Genomic DNA, 12,747 nt, shown 5'->3' with positions numbered 1-12,747 from the left:
AGTGGCGTAAACCAACAGTCTGAAAATGATGAAGTGTTGAAGTTGATAAAGAAGAGTGAATACAATGTGGTGGAGAAACTGCTGCATACACCATTCAAAATATATGTGTTGTCTTTGCTAATGAATTAGGAGGCTTATTGGGAAGCCTTACTGATCGCGAAGGACGTGTCTGTTGGATAATAATTGCAAGTATACAGTTTATCGGGAAGTTTTAAAAGATTGTAGAACCCACAAAGACTAATAATCAAACTAATGTTATCTATCGTTGCAATCGTAAAGCTAAGGCTAAAGGATAAGGGGATATGAATGGAAATATAAACGTTAATTGCTAAAGGTTTGAAAATGATGATAAAACGAGCCCGGAATATGGATTCCTTGTTCCTAAGGGATTAGGTAGAATTCGGGTACTAATTACGATTTCATTATGTTCTGTAGAAAATATTGACTTAAAGACTCCGTCTCACGCTCTCGCGCTATTGACTAAAACCATACCTCCTAACCACAGGATTTTGCTCTCGCTCACCCGTTTCAATTAGAAAGCCTATTTTGAAAACCAATGAGATAATAAATGATGCCTAAAACACTCTCACTATTTTTAGGATTGATGCCTAGTTTCCACTATCAGGTTCCTTCCTCACACTCTCGCGCTATCGGCTAGAACCTTAGTTTGTTTTTCACTCTCGTGCCAAAACAATGAAACATACAATTAGAAACTAAAACCAAAATAGAATTTAATCACAATTTTGCGCCTATTGTTTCTACTGAGTCCTGTCGGTAACGACGGTCCTCATACGCCAGATTCAGACAAAATTAGCAAGACATAATTTAAATTAAAAATAACATGATCACAACAACTAAACTTAAAAACAGCATGGCATGTAATGTAGTAAAGGCAATAACAAGTATAAATAATAAAATAGTAAAAACTTGAAATTAAAGAAAACGGAAACTTGAATTGAAATGAAAATGTCGGCAAGCTTGTTCTTGATCCAAGAGTACAATGAAAATTAAAAGAAAACAAGTGTGACAATCCCTCAATGTGAGTTATTGTCACTTTTATAGGTGAATTTATGCTTAATACTAAAATGTGATTCGGCAGAGCTTCCGCACAACTTGGATGTCATGAAACACCCCTAAGAGTCCTATTTATAGAGGTCTTCCCCTTGTAACTTCCTCTTAATCATGCCAACAAAGTGGAGGGAAAAGAAAATGGGAAAAACGGTTGAGAAACCGCTCTCACATAGAAAACTACTCCTGTACGATAATGGCGAACGCCATTAGGGTAATGGTGAACGCCATTGCCTTGGTCATTAAATGACGTGGCAGGCTAGGCCAATGGAGAATGCCACATACACATGGTGAATGCCATTGTGGCAGAATGGGCAGAATCTTTCTCTTTTTCTCCTTTTCCGATTTGCTTTCGAATCCGCACCGAAACTCGCTAACAACTGTAAAACGAATAAAAATGAACTAAAAGGTAATAAAACATATTGAAATAAATACGAATAACATGCGATATAAGCCTAAAAACATGATACAATTTCTCGTTATCAAACTCCCCCATACTTAGACTGTTGCTTGTCCTCAAACAATCACCCAAAAATCTAAAACGTATGAGGCTGCTAGGCTAGTGCTAAATAGATAGGTACTAGATATCGATAATAAGGATACCGTAATGACACATATTCACATTACACGAACAAAAACTCCCCCTGTGCAAAACCAATCTGAATCATGCCATTATGACTCGACCTACACTCTTTGTTCTTTTTCATGTCTCTTTCATTCTAGCGCAATCACATTAAGCCTATTATCCGTACACATTCATGGTAGGCGAACTTTTTGTGACTATGGTCTCGTTTTCAATTTTTTTATTTTTTACACTTAGCAAATTTGCTTAAGCATCAACTTAAGCTTTAAGAGTTTATACTGTTGGGCTAAATGATCGGGTGAGGATCACCTAATATAGAAGGGACATATCTTATCACAGTTTTTTTTCCGCTTTTAGCCTGAGACCATACACTTATTTGCACCGACTTCCTTACTCAATGTATGCTTAAGATGGTGTTGACTGCTTAAATTAACTACTTAAGAGGCTACTTTAAAAACTTAGAATTTAAGGTCTTGGCATAATGGTTATTCAAATCGATGTCTCATACTTAGGGAGTTCAGGGTGTTAGGACGGTACCGATATTATTGAAACTTTCTCAAGTCTATTTAACAAAGCCTAAGAATGAGAAACATCCTGATCGGAAAAATAGCAAGTGTATTGTTTTGCCTGTTATAGTAATAAAGGGGAAATTCCCCGAATGTCGATTTCAAGGACTGCAAGTTAATATCGAGTTCAAATCATCGTTCAATTAAACAAAAACTAGTGTTAGGGTTTTTAAAGTCAAAATTATAAAAATAAAGGAAAAGGAAAATAATATTGTAAAAAGGGTTTGCAAGGAAAGAGGAACAATGCCAGGGAAGGTGTGTAATTTGTCCCTGTAACAACTCTGAGTCACTATTGCATCAATAAATATCAATTACTATCAGTTCTCAAGGGTATTTTCTCCCAAGTCCTTGGTGAGAAAACCTTTAATCATCTTACCCTAGTTTCTATGTCCAAAGGCAATTATGGTGAAGTGAAGCCTTATTATATCAAGAATGCTCTGATTCATACATGGTATCCCTAGTCCTAGGTGATATCTACTACAGAGTAATCTTATGAAAACCTTACCAATGGCGGTCTAGCCTAATTGATAACCATATAACAATCTCGATTGGTCTGAAAGAGAAAGCATTAAACACATCAAAAGATTACCGTAAAAAACAATATTATAAATGCAATTGTAAACTCAAAGTCGTTACAGATCTAAATCAGGGACACCCCCTAACATTGGGGGGTTTAGCTACTCATATTTTTCAAAACAGATTCAAGATAAAAAATACACATTACAAGTAATTGGATGACTTGGATCTTCAATCGCTTCTGCTCATGAAAGTCTTCCGCTCTCCGAATTCCTTGATCTCTGTAATTCTCGATTGTCTGACAATTTTGTGTTCTCCTCGTTCCAAGATTCTTTTTTTCTCTTGTAGAAACTCTCCTAATATAGTGAAAAATCCCTTGGTAAAAGATGGAAATCTCAAAAATGTCCCTGCAGCTCAAGCCCGATGAAAAAATCCGAAAATTAGAAGAATGTGCGTCTGGGCTGACACGGCTCGTGTCAGGTGACACCGGTGGTCGTGTCAACTATCTGCCTTGCTACTTCCTATCTGACACGCCCCAGGTGACCTGACACGGGCGGTCGTGTCAGGCCCCTGTCTTGGTCCTTCCTGGGGTTGAGTTGCCTTCTTCCTGACACGGGTGGCCATGTAATGCCTCATGTGTTGAGAATTCTTCTTTCATCGACTGTTGGAACTTCTCACTATCTCGTATCGAATCCCTTGAATCTTCTACCTGGACCTGGAGGACATAAACATAGACAACCAACGCATAAAATCGCGAAAACATAACATAAAATTGACAATTAATAAAAATGCTTAAATAACTTACGGAAATAAAAATTAACTTTAAAGGTACCATAATGTGTACACAGTGTCCCAAAATCCTTTGTTTCTTGTCGGATAAGCAACGAAAACATAGTGAAAATGGTGACCGATCATAACCTATACTAAAAAAAAATTATTGGGGGTCAAATCTAAGGGAATTTTCCAACAAGAGAAAAGAATATCATGTAATATGACTCAACAACACATGTATGACTCGATCAAACACAAAACAACTTAGACTAAAAGAAACTAACTAGAAAAACAGTAAAAATATAAAATAAAGTAAAATAAAATGGGAAAGCTCCTCCCTCACACTTGAACCAAACATTGTCCCTAATTTTTCAGTGCAAGGCGGAAAAAAGAGTAGATAAAACCTGGTAGGTGGCTCAGTGATGTCGGTCGCGGCCTCTGTAACGTCTAATACCGCCTCTACCGTGCACAGAGTGATGTACGTGCTGCATATACTCCTGCATGTCTGATACTTCCATACGCACTTCATTCATCTGCTCGATGAGATCACCCATGTTGAGCTTGATCCTCTCGACAAAGTCAAGTTGAGTCTTTATGATATGATCAATGGTGACCCTCTTTTCCTCCTACTGCCTCTGAATAATCCTAAGTAGCACGTCCCAGTCCGTATCTACATCATTCTGATGTCTAAGCTCACTTAGGATGTCATCAAGAGTTGTCCTCATGGTGGTGTAGTCATACTCCTCGCGAGGCTGATATCCGGATGAGGTACCTACAAAAGAGTCAGGAAAAACATGTGTGGTCTGTGAATGGGTGCCAGTATGGGGAGCATCTTGCTCAGTGCGATCGGGCCTAACAGTATTATCAGGGTCAGGGGCATTAGCATCAAAAATCCAATTAGCGCTCAATCGCACGTTAATGTGTGTGGCGCAAGGTAAAGTAACTCCCATCACCTCTTTGTTACTAATCATCAGAAAATACTTATCGTTAGGTTTGTTCTTAATAAGGCGCATGCTACGACATTAATCAAGGTCTGTAAAAGGAGTCTCTAATGGATCAAGTGTAGCCAACTTTGTGCTCAAGTCTAACGCAAGTGTTATGGATGTAATCAACTCTCCAACACAAATAGGACCTCCTATCCTAACACTAGTAGATTGAAGGTGTGCTAATAAGAAAGGTGTTGGGTTAACTTTAGTCGTAGATAGTGCATAGAAAATGAGAAAAAAAACCCTAGAATTTACGTTCCTAGTGTTTTCCAGCCAAAGATAGTGTTGGCCAAAATATGGTGCAAGTACTTAATGGTTGAGTTCTGAATAGAATTGGCTGTAAGACCTTCCCAGTCAGAGGTGGTTTTTCCTATTAGTTGTCGCCAAAAGTAAAGAGCGTTGGCTCTCATTCACTCTCTAGAGGGGCTTGGCAAGCATATTCATCTCCATGAGTGAATGAAAATATATTGGCCATATAGTTTTGGCTAAAGGTGTAGTCTCTATTGAACATTTTAAAATAAACAGTGCATGTGGTGCGTGAACCTCCTACGGGGGTGGCATATCTAAAAATACTTAGAAACTCATAGGTAAGACTAATGTATGTAGGACTAGTTAAAGAAAAGAAGTAAGACATGCCTAGGTTGCTAAACATCCAATTAACACTGTCGATTAATCCTAAATCATGAAGAATAGCATTTTCGGGATATCTTGTTGCTAAGACATTCCTCTTGAAGAGCTTGTGATAACTGCTCCTTTGATTTTTGCCTACGATACCCTCTACAAAAATGATACCCATGTAATCAATCTCTCTTTTTGTCCTTGCTATTCTATGAGGCATGATGAATGAATGAGAATGAGAAAGTTGGAAAGAAAGGGGTATGGATATTGTGAAGAGGGAAGAATGAGGAAATATGGATTGGAGATGAGAAAAAGGATTGTAATATATTTTATAATGATAGGAAGGAAGTTGGATGGTTAGGGGTTCAGGAATAGGAATAAATGGTGGTTAGAGTAAGAAGTTAAGAGATTTGAATGAGGAATTTTTTGGAATTCGCGCAGGAGGGAAACGAAAAAATGGAAAACCTTATGTTTTCCTAATATCGCGAATGTCATTAGGTATATGACGAACGCCATATGCCTAAAATGTAGGGATTTTAAAAAGAGGCTAATGGCGAACGCCATTAGCATAATGGCAAACTCCAAGTGCCTAAAATGCACAATTTTGGAATTATGGCTTAAAAATAGGGAAGCTTTATACTCTTAAGGTCATACTACTGCTAGTTGAAATACTTTTCACATAAGGCCTTAATCGGAAACATAAAAATGCACCAAAATTAAAGGGATTTACGATATAATAATAAAAATAAACAACTGAAAGGGACGTTACACTAATTGAAATAGCAGTAACATATGTTCTCGTTGATATTTCGACGGTAAAGTAAACATAAACTAAAAAAGAACAACAAAGGGAAAATAATGATGAAAAATAAACATTATAAGCTAGATAGCAGGGGAAAAATGGAACAATCAACAATACTAGTCATCACAGCGTCTAATATTAAGCTCGGGGGAATGTCGTAAGGAATAAACTTGCTGGAACATATGGCCGAACTGCTCATTAGCAACGTCCATAAATCTGAGGAGATCAACTCGAAGAGAAGTAAGTCCTCCTATAAGAAAATCAACTTCATACTGTAGAGCATGGATAGCGATCTCGAAATCAATCGGAGGATCAATACGATGAGCACTAGAGACGTGTGAAGCAGCACCAGGGAGATTGGCATTTCAGTTTTCATAAGGCTGAGGATTGTCAAGTGGTGTGGGAGACTCACTTTGACCCTCGAAATTATATAGCCAATTATCTAGGTTGTAAAAAATTGTTTTCTCATGGTTAGGTAGTGTTAAGTTAAGGACCACTTGGTTATTAATTAATAGCTCAAATTTAGCAGGTCCTGAATTAGCAATGATGCCACGGTTAAAGCAAAAGTTCAGGTGCATGGGATGGATACCTCAAAAGGCATGTATGCGATTAATTAGGTATCTTAGGCCAATGGCATCAACAATCATTGTGACTAACCCTCCAATGAGAATAGTACCTAGGGTCTCTCAGGCAATTATGTCTAAGTTTGCTAACATAAAAGCAGCAGCGTTCACGAGTCTACCTTGGGAGGCACAGTACATGATGACAAGTCATCTCTAGAAACAGAGGTAATGTTTTCTTCCTTACCAAACAGAGTGTGGGCTAGGATTTTGTGGAAGTGGCAGATAATAGGGTTGTAAATGTTTTCGGAAAACATAGTGTGTGGCTCAGGGTGGTATTTTCTGGTTATGGTTCCCTAGAAATAGTCAAGGTCAAGGCTGGTAAAGGCATCATCTGAAGTTATGGTAAAACATCTGGGCCATTAGGAAATCCTAAAAGGTTAACCATTTCATGGTAGGTGAAACGGTATTTGGTCCTAAAAATTCTAAAGGTAGTCAGACCTGTCCCAAATCCAAGTCCTATGTTAGGATCATAGTAAAGGGAACTCAGAAACTCAAGGGTAAGCTTATGGTACGGGCTAGACCTCTTCCTCACAGCAAAGTTGTCCTAACCTATCTGGTCAATAAGGTACATCACACTATCTCATATACCTAAGGTGGTCATGGTGAGTCCATCAGGATAAATAGATAATGTCATATCTCTCTGAGGTAAAACTTCAAAATGTCTCCTCTGAGCTTCATTCCTAAAGACAACCTCTATGTCATCAACAGGTTGTATTCTCCTAAGTTAGTATCGAGTTATCCTAAGCTACGTTAGCCTGAAAGTAAACGAAGATTATGTTATTAGTTAATTGAACCACAAGTAGTGTTAAAAGAGATAATAATAGTAAAAATAAGAATAAAAATAAGAATAAAAGTAAAAATAAAAATAAAAATAAAAAATACTAGTAATAACTATAATAAGTGAAAATAAAAACTTAGGATCATAGGTTGCCTCCCACGTAGCGCTTCATTTAATGTCGGGAGCTCGACATAAATCAGAATAGGGCTATTCTTTCGAAAGAGCGGGCTACTCTTCTAATCTGTAACTCATACAAAAATCCTTGTTTTCTACGCTTTGGTAATGCTTAAGTCGCTACTCGTTTACGATGAATGTCTCATTTGATTTACCTCTTATTTCTACAACTCCACTTCGAAAAACTCTTATGACTTCAAAAGGGTCAGACCATCTAGAACAAAGTTTACCTGGAAATAATTTAAGTTCATAATTAAAGAGAATGACTATGTCACCCTCGTGGAGTTCTCTCCTTGTTATTCGTCTATCATGCCACCGTTTGGTTCTTTCCTTGTAAATCCGGGCATTTTCATAGGCATCTAATCTAAGTTCTTCTAGTTCATGGATATCTAAGATTCTTTTCTCTCCTGCAGGTATGTAATTCATGTTTAGGGTCTTAACAGCCTAATAAGCTTAATGCTCTAGTTCTACAGGCAGGTGACATGATTTACCATAAACTAGTTTAAATGGAGTGGTTCCTATCGAAGTTTTATAAGTTGTCCTATAAGCCCACAGAGTTTCATGAAGTTTCACAGACCAATCTTTCCTAGAAGTGGCAACGGTTTTCTCTAATATTCGCTTAATTTCTCTATTGGAAACCTCAACTTGCCCACTTGTTTGAGGGTGGTAAGGTGTTGCTACTCGGTGTCGGACTTCATATATGAGCAACAGTCTTTCAAAGATGTTTGAAATGAAATGGGAGACATCATCGCTAATGACAATCATTGGTACACCGAATCGAAGAAAAATTACATTCTTGAAAAGTTTGATGATTACTCGTGCATCGTTAGTAGGAGATGCTACTGCATAGATTCATTTCAATATGCAATCGACTGCAACGAGTATGTACTTATTACCAAAAGAAGATGGAAAAGGACCCATGAAATCTATACCCCAAACATCAAAGACTTATACCAAAAGAGACCCATGAAATCTATACCCCAAACATCAAAGACTTGTAACCATGATATGGACATCTTTTCAAAGATTATGCCAAAAGAGACCAGATTATAAGATCTTCGCACAAGTTTTTAAGTTGCTTGCTTGACCTCCATAGGGTGCATATGGCAATGAAATATGATATCATTTACTTCCAATTCAGAGACACATCAACGGAAAATACCATTGATTCCCCTCTTAAAGAGTAAGGGTTCATCCCAATAATAATGTTTAAGATCGTGGAAGAATTTCTTCTTTTGTTGGTAAGTTAAGTTTGGTGGAAGTACTCCAGCTACTAAGTAGTTGACTAAGTCAGCATACCATGGCAGCGTGGTTTTGGTGCAAATTGATTCCATAACTTCATTAGTTTATGTGTCTTTATACATCAAAGAAAATTTGACTATTTCGATTTAACTTTATAATTGGGCTACAAGTCGATCGTAGGGGAAATCGTCATTGATAGGCACTTGTTTGGGTTTTAGGTCATCAATCCTAGAGAGATGATCTGCTACCACGTTTTCAGTGCCTTTCTTATCTTTGATTTCTAAATAGAAATCTTGTAAAAGCATAATCCATCTTAAAAGTCTTGGTTTAGCATCTTTCTTACTTAACAGATACCTAATTGTGGCTTGGTCGGTATAGACAATTATCTTTGCTCCCACTAAGTAGGAACAAAATTTATCCAAAGTGAACACAACGGCCAGGAATTCCTTTAGTGTGGTGGCGTATTTCATCTGCGCATTGTCTAAGGTGCTACTTGCGTAGTAAATCACATGAAGCTTTTTTTCCTTTCTTTGTCCTAAGACAACGCTAACGGCATAATCACTAGCGTTACACATTATTTCAAATGGCTTACTCCAATCAGGTGGTTACATAATGAGTGCGATAATAAGAGCATTTTTCAGATGTTCGAGCGCTTTTAAGCAATCTTTATCGAATATGAATTCGACATCTTTCATTAGTAATCATGTTAGTGATTTGGTTATTTTAGATAAATCTTTAATGAATCGTTGGTAGAAACCGGCGTGTCCTAAGAAACTACGGATTTCTCTAACGGTTTTCGGAGGTTGAAGATTTTCTATAACTATTATTTTTGATTTATCCACTTCAATTCCTCGGTTGGATACAACATGTCCAAGTACGATTCCTTGTCGGACCATGAAATGACATTTTTCCCAATTTATTACGAGATTGACTTTAACACATCTTTCAAGTACCATTTCTAGGTTCAAAAGACATCCTTCAAAACTTTGCCCACAAACTGAGAAGTCGTCCATAAACACTTCCATTATGTCATCTATAAAATCAGCAAAGATCGACATCATACATCTCTGAAATGTTGCATGAGTGTTACATAGTCCAAACGACATTCGTCGATAAGCGAACGTACCATAAGGACAAATGAAGGTAGTCTTTTCTTGGTCATCTGGATGAATAGGAATTTGGAAGAATCCTGAGTATCCGTCTAAATAATATAAATGAGAATGTTTAGTCATTCGTTCAAGCATTTGATCGATGAAAGGCAATGGAAAATGATCTTTACGAGTGGATTTATTTAGTTTTCTAATAGCGTTTGTACCTCCTTTTTTACTACATCACTCAAGATAACATTTATTCTTCTCTGATGTTCTCTAGAGGTCTTATAGTCCTCCTCTAGCATAATGTGATGCATACATATAGAGAGACTTATTCCTTTTAGATCTGAGATGTTATAGCCTAAAGTTGTTGGATACTTTCTTAAGACGTGAAGTAATTTTTTGGTTTCTATCTGTCCTAAGTCAGCATTGACTATTACTGGTCATTCAAGTTCAGTGTCTAGGAATTCATACCTTAGGTCTTTGGGTAGTGTTTTAAGTTCTATAGAAGGTTTCTTTGGGCATGTCATTGGATTGGGTGCTAGTTCTAGACATTCCCTCAAACTGTCATCTACGTATGGCTCATGCCAATTATCGTCTTTGAATATAGGAGGAGCTGGAATCTTTAGTACTTCAGTATACTTAGATGATTCCCTCTCCATTTCTTTCACACATTCATCGATAACGTCTAAGAGACAACATGAATCTTCTATAGATGGGGCCTATAAGAATTGAGCTAAAATAAATTTGACTTTTTCTTTCCCAACTTAGAAAGTTAGCTTTTCTTTCTTGACATCTATGATGCTCCAGTTGTGGCTAAAAAGGGTCTTACTAAAATAATATGGATGTGGGAATCCTCATTTATATCCATTAGTACAAAGTCAGTGGGAATATAGAATTGACCTATACGAACGAGAATGTTCTCTAGCATACCTATTGGAAATTTAACAGAATTGTCAGCTAGTTGTAGAGACATCTTCGTTGGTCTTAGTTCTCCTAAATTGAGTTTCTTGCATGTGGATAAAGGCATTAAATTAACACTGGCTCCTAAGTCGCATAAATCTTTGTCTATGATAAACTTTCCGATTACACATGGTATGGAAAAACTAATTAGGTCTTTCAGCTTAGGATGCATGTTGTTTTGAATAATAGCGCTACACTCAGTAGTAAGCATAACGCTTTCATTATCCTCAAGCTTTTTCTTATTAGATAAGATGTCTTTAAGGAATTTAGCATATGAAGGAATTTGTGTAATGGCTTTTGTGAACGGTATAGTGATATTAAGTTGCTTCAGAAGTTCTACGAATTTCTTAAATTGTCCTACATTTTTAGACTTAGCGAGTCTTTGAGGATAAGGTATATGTGGTTTGTATGGTGGCGGAGGCATATAAGGTGTTTCTTTATCTTCTTCTTCTCCTCTTTTGTCTTCCTTTCCCTTATTGGTCGGTTCGTTTACCTTTTCAGTTCCTTTACCAGAGTTTTGGTACATGGTTGTATTTTGGAATCTTGGGTCAACTGGTTCATCTAATTCTGTCCCACTTCGCAATGTGATAGCATTAGCATGACCTTTTGGGTTTAGTTGTGGTTGACCAGGATATGCTCCAGTTGGGGCTGCTATTGTTGCTTGTTATTGGGCTACTTGGGAAATTTAGGTTTCTAAAATTTTATTATGGGTAGCCATAGCATCAAGCTTACTTGACATTTGCTTCATCAGTTAGTATGAGCATTTTGATTAGCGAAATCCTTATTTTGTTGAGCTTTAGGATTCATAAAGTTTTCCATCATGATCTCTATATTTGACTTTCTAGGTGCTTGTGGAGCAACAAGGGATCCTTTCTCATAACCAGGTGGAATAACAGGTGTTGGGTTTGGAGGAAATAAAGCATTGTTATTTTTATAAGAAAAGTTCGGATGATTTCTCCAGCCAGGATAGTAAGTGTTGGAATATGGGTTTCCTTGAGCGTAATTTACTTGGTCGGTAGGAATACCAGCCAATAACTGACAATCAGCATTAGTATGCCATGAGGTTCCACACAATTCACGATTTTGTGTTATTGCGGCTATGGTAGCTGCTGGTGTTTTGGATAAGCTTTCGATCTTTTGAGTAAGTGCATCCATTTTAGCATTGACGAAATCTATGCCATTAACTTTATACATTCCGCCTTTCGGAGTTAGTTTTTCTACATCATCACGTTCACCTCCCCATTGGAAATGATTTTGAGCCATATTCTCGATGAGTTCATAGGATTCATCCATTAAAGCACCGCCAGCTGCAGCGCACAAATTCATTTTAGTGTTGTATATAAGACCATTGTAGAAAGTATGGATGATCATCCATTTCTCAAGTCCATGGTGTAGACAAAGTCTCATCATGTCCTTGTATCTTTCCCAAGCGTCGAAAAGAGATTCAATATCTTTGTGCTTAAATCTGTTGATTTGAGCTCTTAGCATAGTCGTCTTGCTTGGTGGGAAATATCGGGCTAAGAAGACTTTCTTCAACTCATCCCATGTGGTTGCAGAGTTCGAAGGCAAAGACTGGAGCCAAGCTTTATCTCTATCTCTTAAGGAAAAAGGGGAAATACGTAGTCTAATCGCTTCGGGACTGACACCATTTGCTTTCATTGTGTCTGCGTACTGCACAAACATTGACAAATGTAAGTTTGGATCGTCTATAGGACTACCTGAAAATTGGTTTTGTTGAACGACTGATAATAGTGAAAGTTTTAACTCGAAATCGTTTCGGTTGATGGCAAGGGCATCAATGTTGTTGTGTGGTTCCTCCTGTGAAGGAACAACATAATACTTAAGAGGACGGTTTTGCGGTCCTTTAACCATAACTGGTATAGATTCTGATTTTTGTTTTGGAAAAGGAAGATTGTACTTAATCCGGAAATTGTGAACTCGGCGTTGTAAATTAATAAAAAGCTTG

At 37.4% G+C, this 12,747-nt stretch overlaps 1 protein-coding gene and 1 non-coding gene across 2 annotated transcripts; one reads left to right on the top strand and one right to left on the bottom strand.

The window, feature by feature from the left end:
* Positions 1–10,261: 10,261 nt before the first annotated feature.
* On the bottom strand, positions 10,262–11,307 carry LOC127102260 (uncharacterized). The gene is made up of 2 exons (XM_051039657.1): positions 10,651–11,307; positions 10,262–10,540 (listed from the first exon to the last, which is right to left on the bottom strand). The coding sequence occupies exons 1-2, from the start codon at positions 11,305–11,307 to the stop codon at positions 10,262–10,264; spliced, it is 936 nt and encodes a 311-aa protein (XP_050895614.1).
* Positions 11,308–12,162: 855 nt separating this feature from the next.
* Positions 12,163–12,269, top strand: LOC127109426 (small nucleolar RNA R71). Its single transcript, XR_007796717.1, has one exon. It is a non-coding gene; the product is annotated as a small nucleolar RNA R71 (small nucleolar RNA).
* Positions 12,270–12,747: the final 478 nt, after the last annotated feature.

Source organism: Lathyrus oleraceus, chromosome 7 (genome assembly GCF_024323335.1).
Source record: "Lathyrus oleraceus cultivar Zhongwan6 chromosome 7, CAAS_Psat_ZW6_1.0, whole genome shotgun sequence".
In the NCBI taxonomy this organism is placed as follows: Eukaryota; Viridiplantae; Streptophyta; class Magnoliopsida; order Fabales; family Fabaceae; genus Lathyrus; species Lathyrus oleraceus.
This window is presented reverse-complemented; position numbering and strand designations above follow the sequence as displayed.

Bases quoted from the DNA above. Each gene is read 5' to 3' on its own strand.
- LOC127102260 (XM_051039657.1), bottom strand. From the start codon at position 11,307: ATGTACCAAAACTCTGGTAAAGGAACTGAAAAGGTAAACGAACCGACC. The intron at 10,541-10,650 runs GTAAGACCCTTT...CAATTCTTATAG, and splicing joins CCCACATCCATATTATTTTA to GCCCCATCTATAGAAGATTC.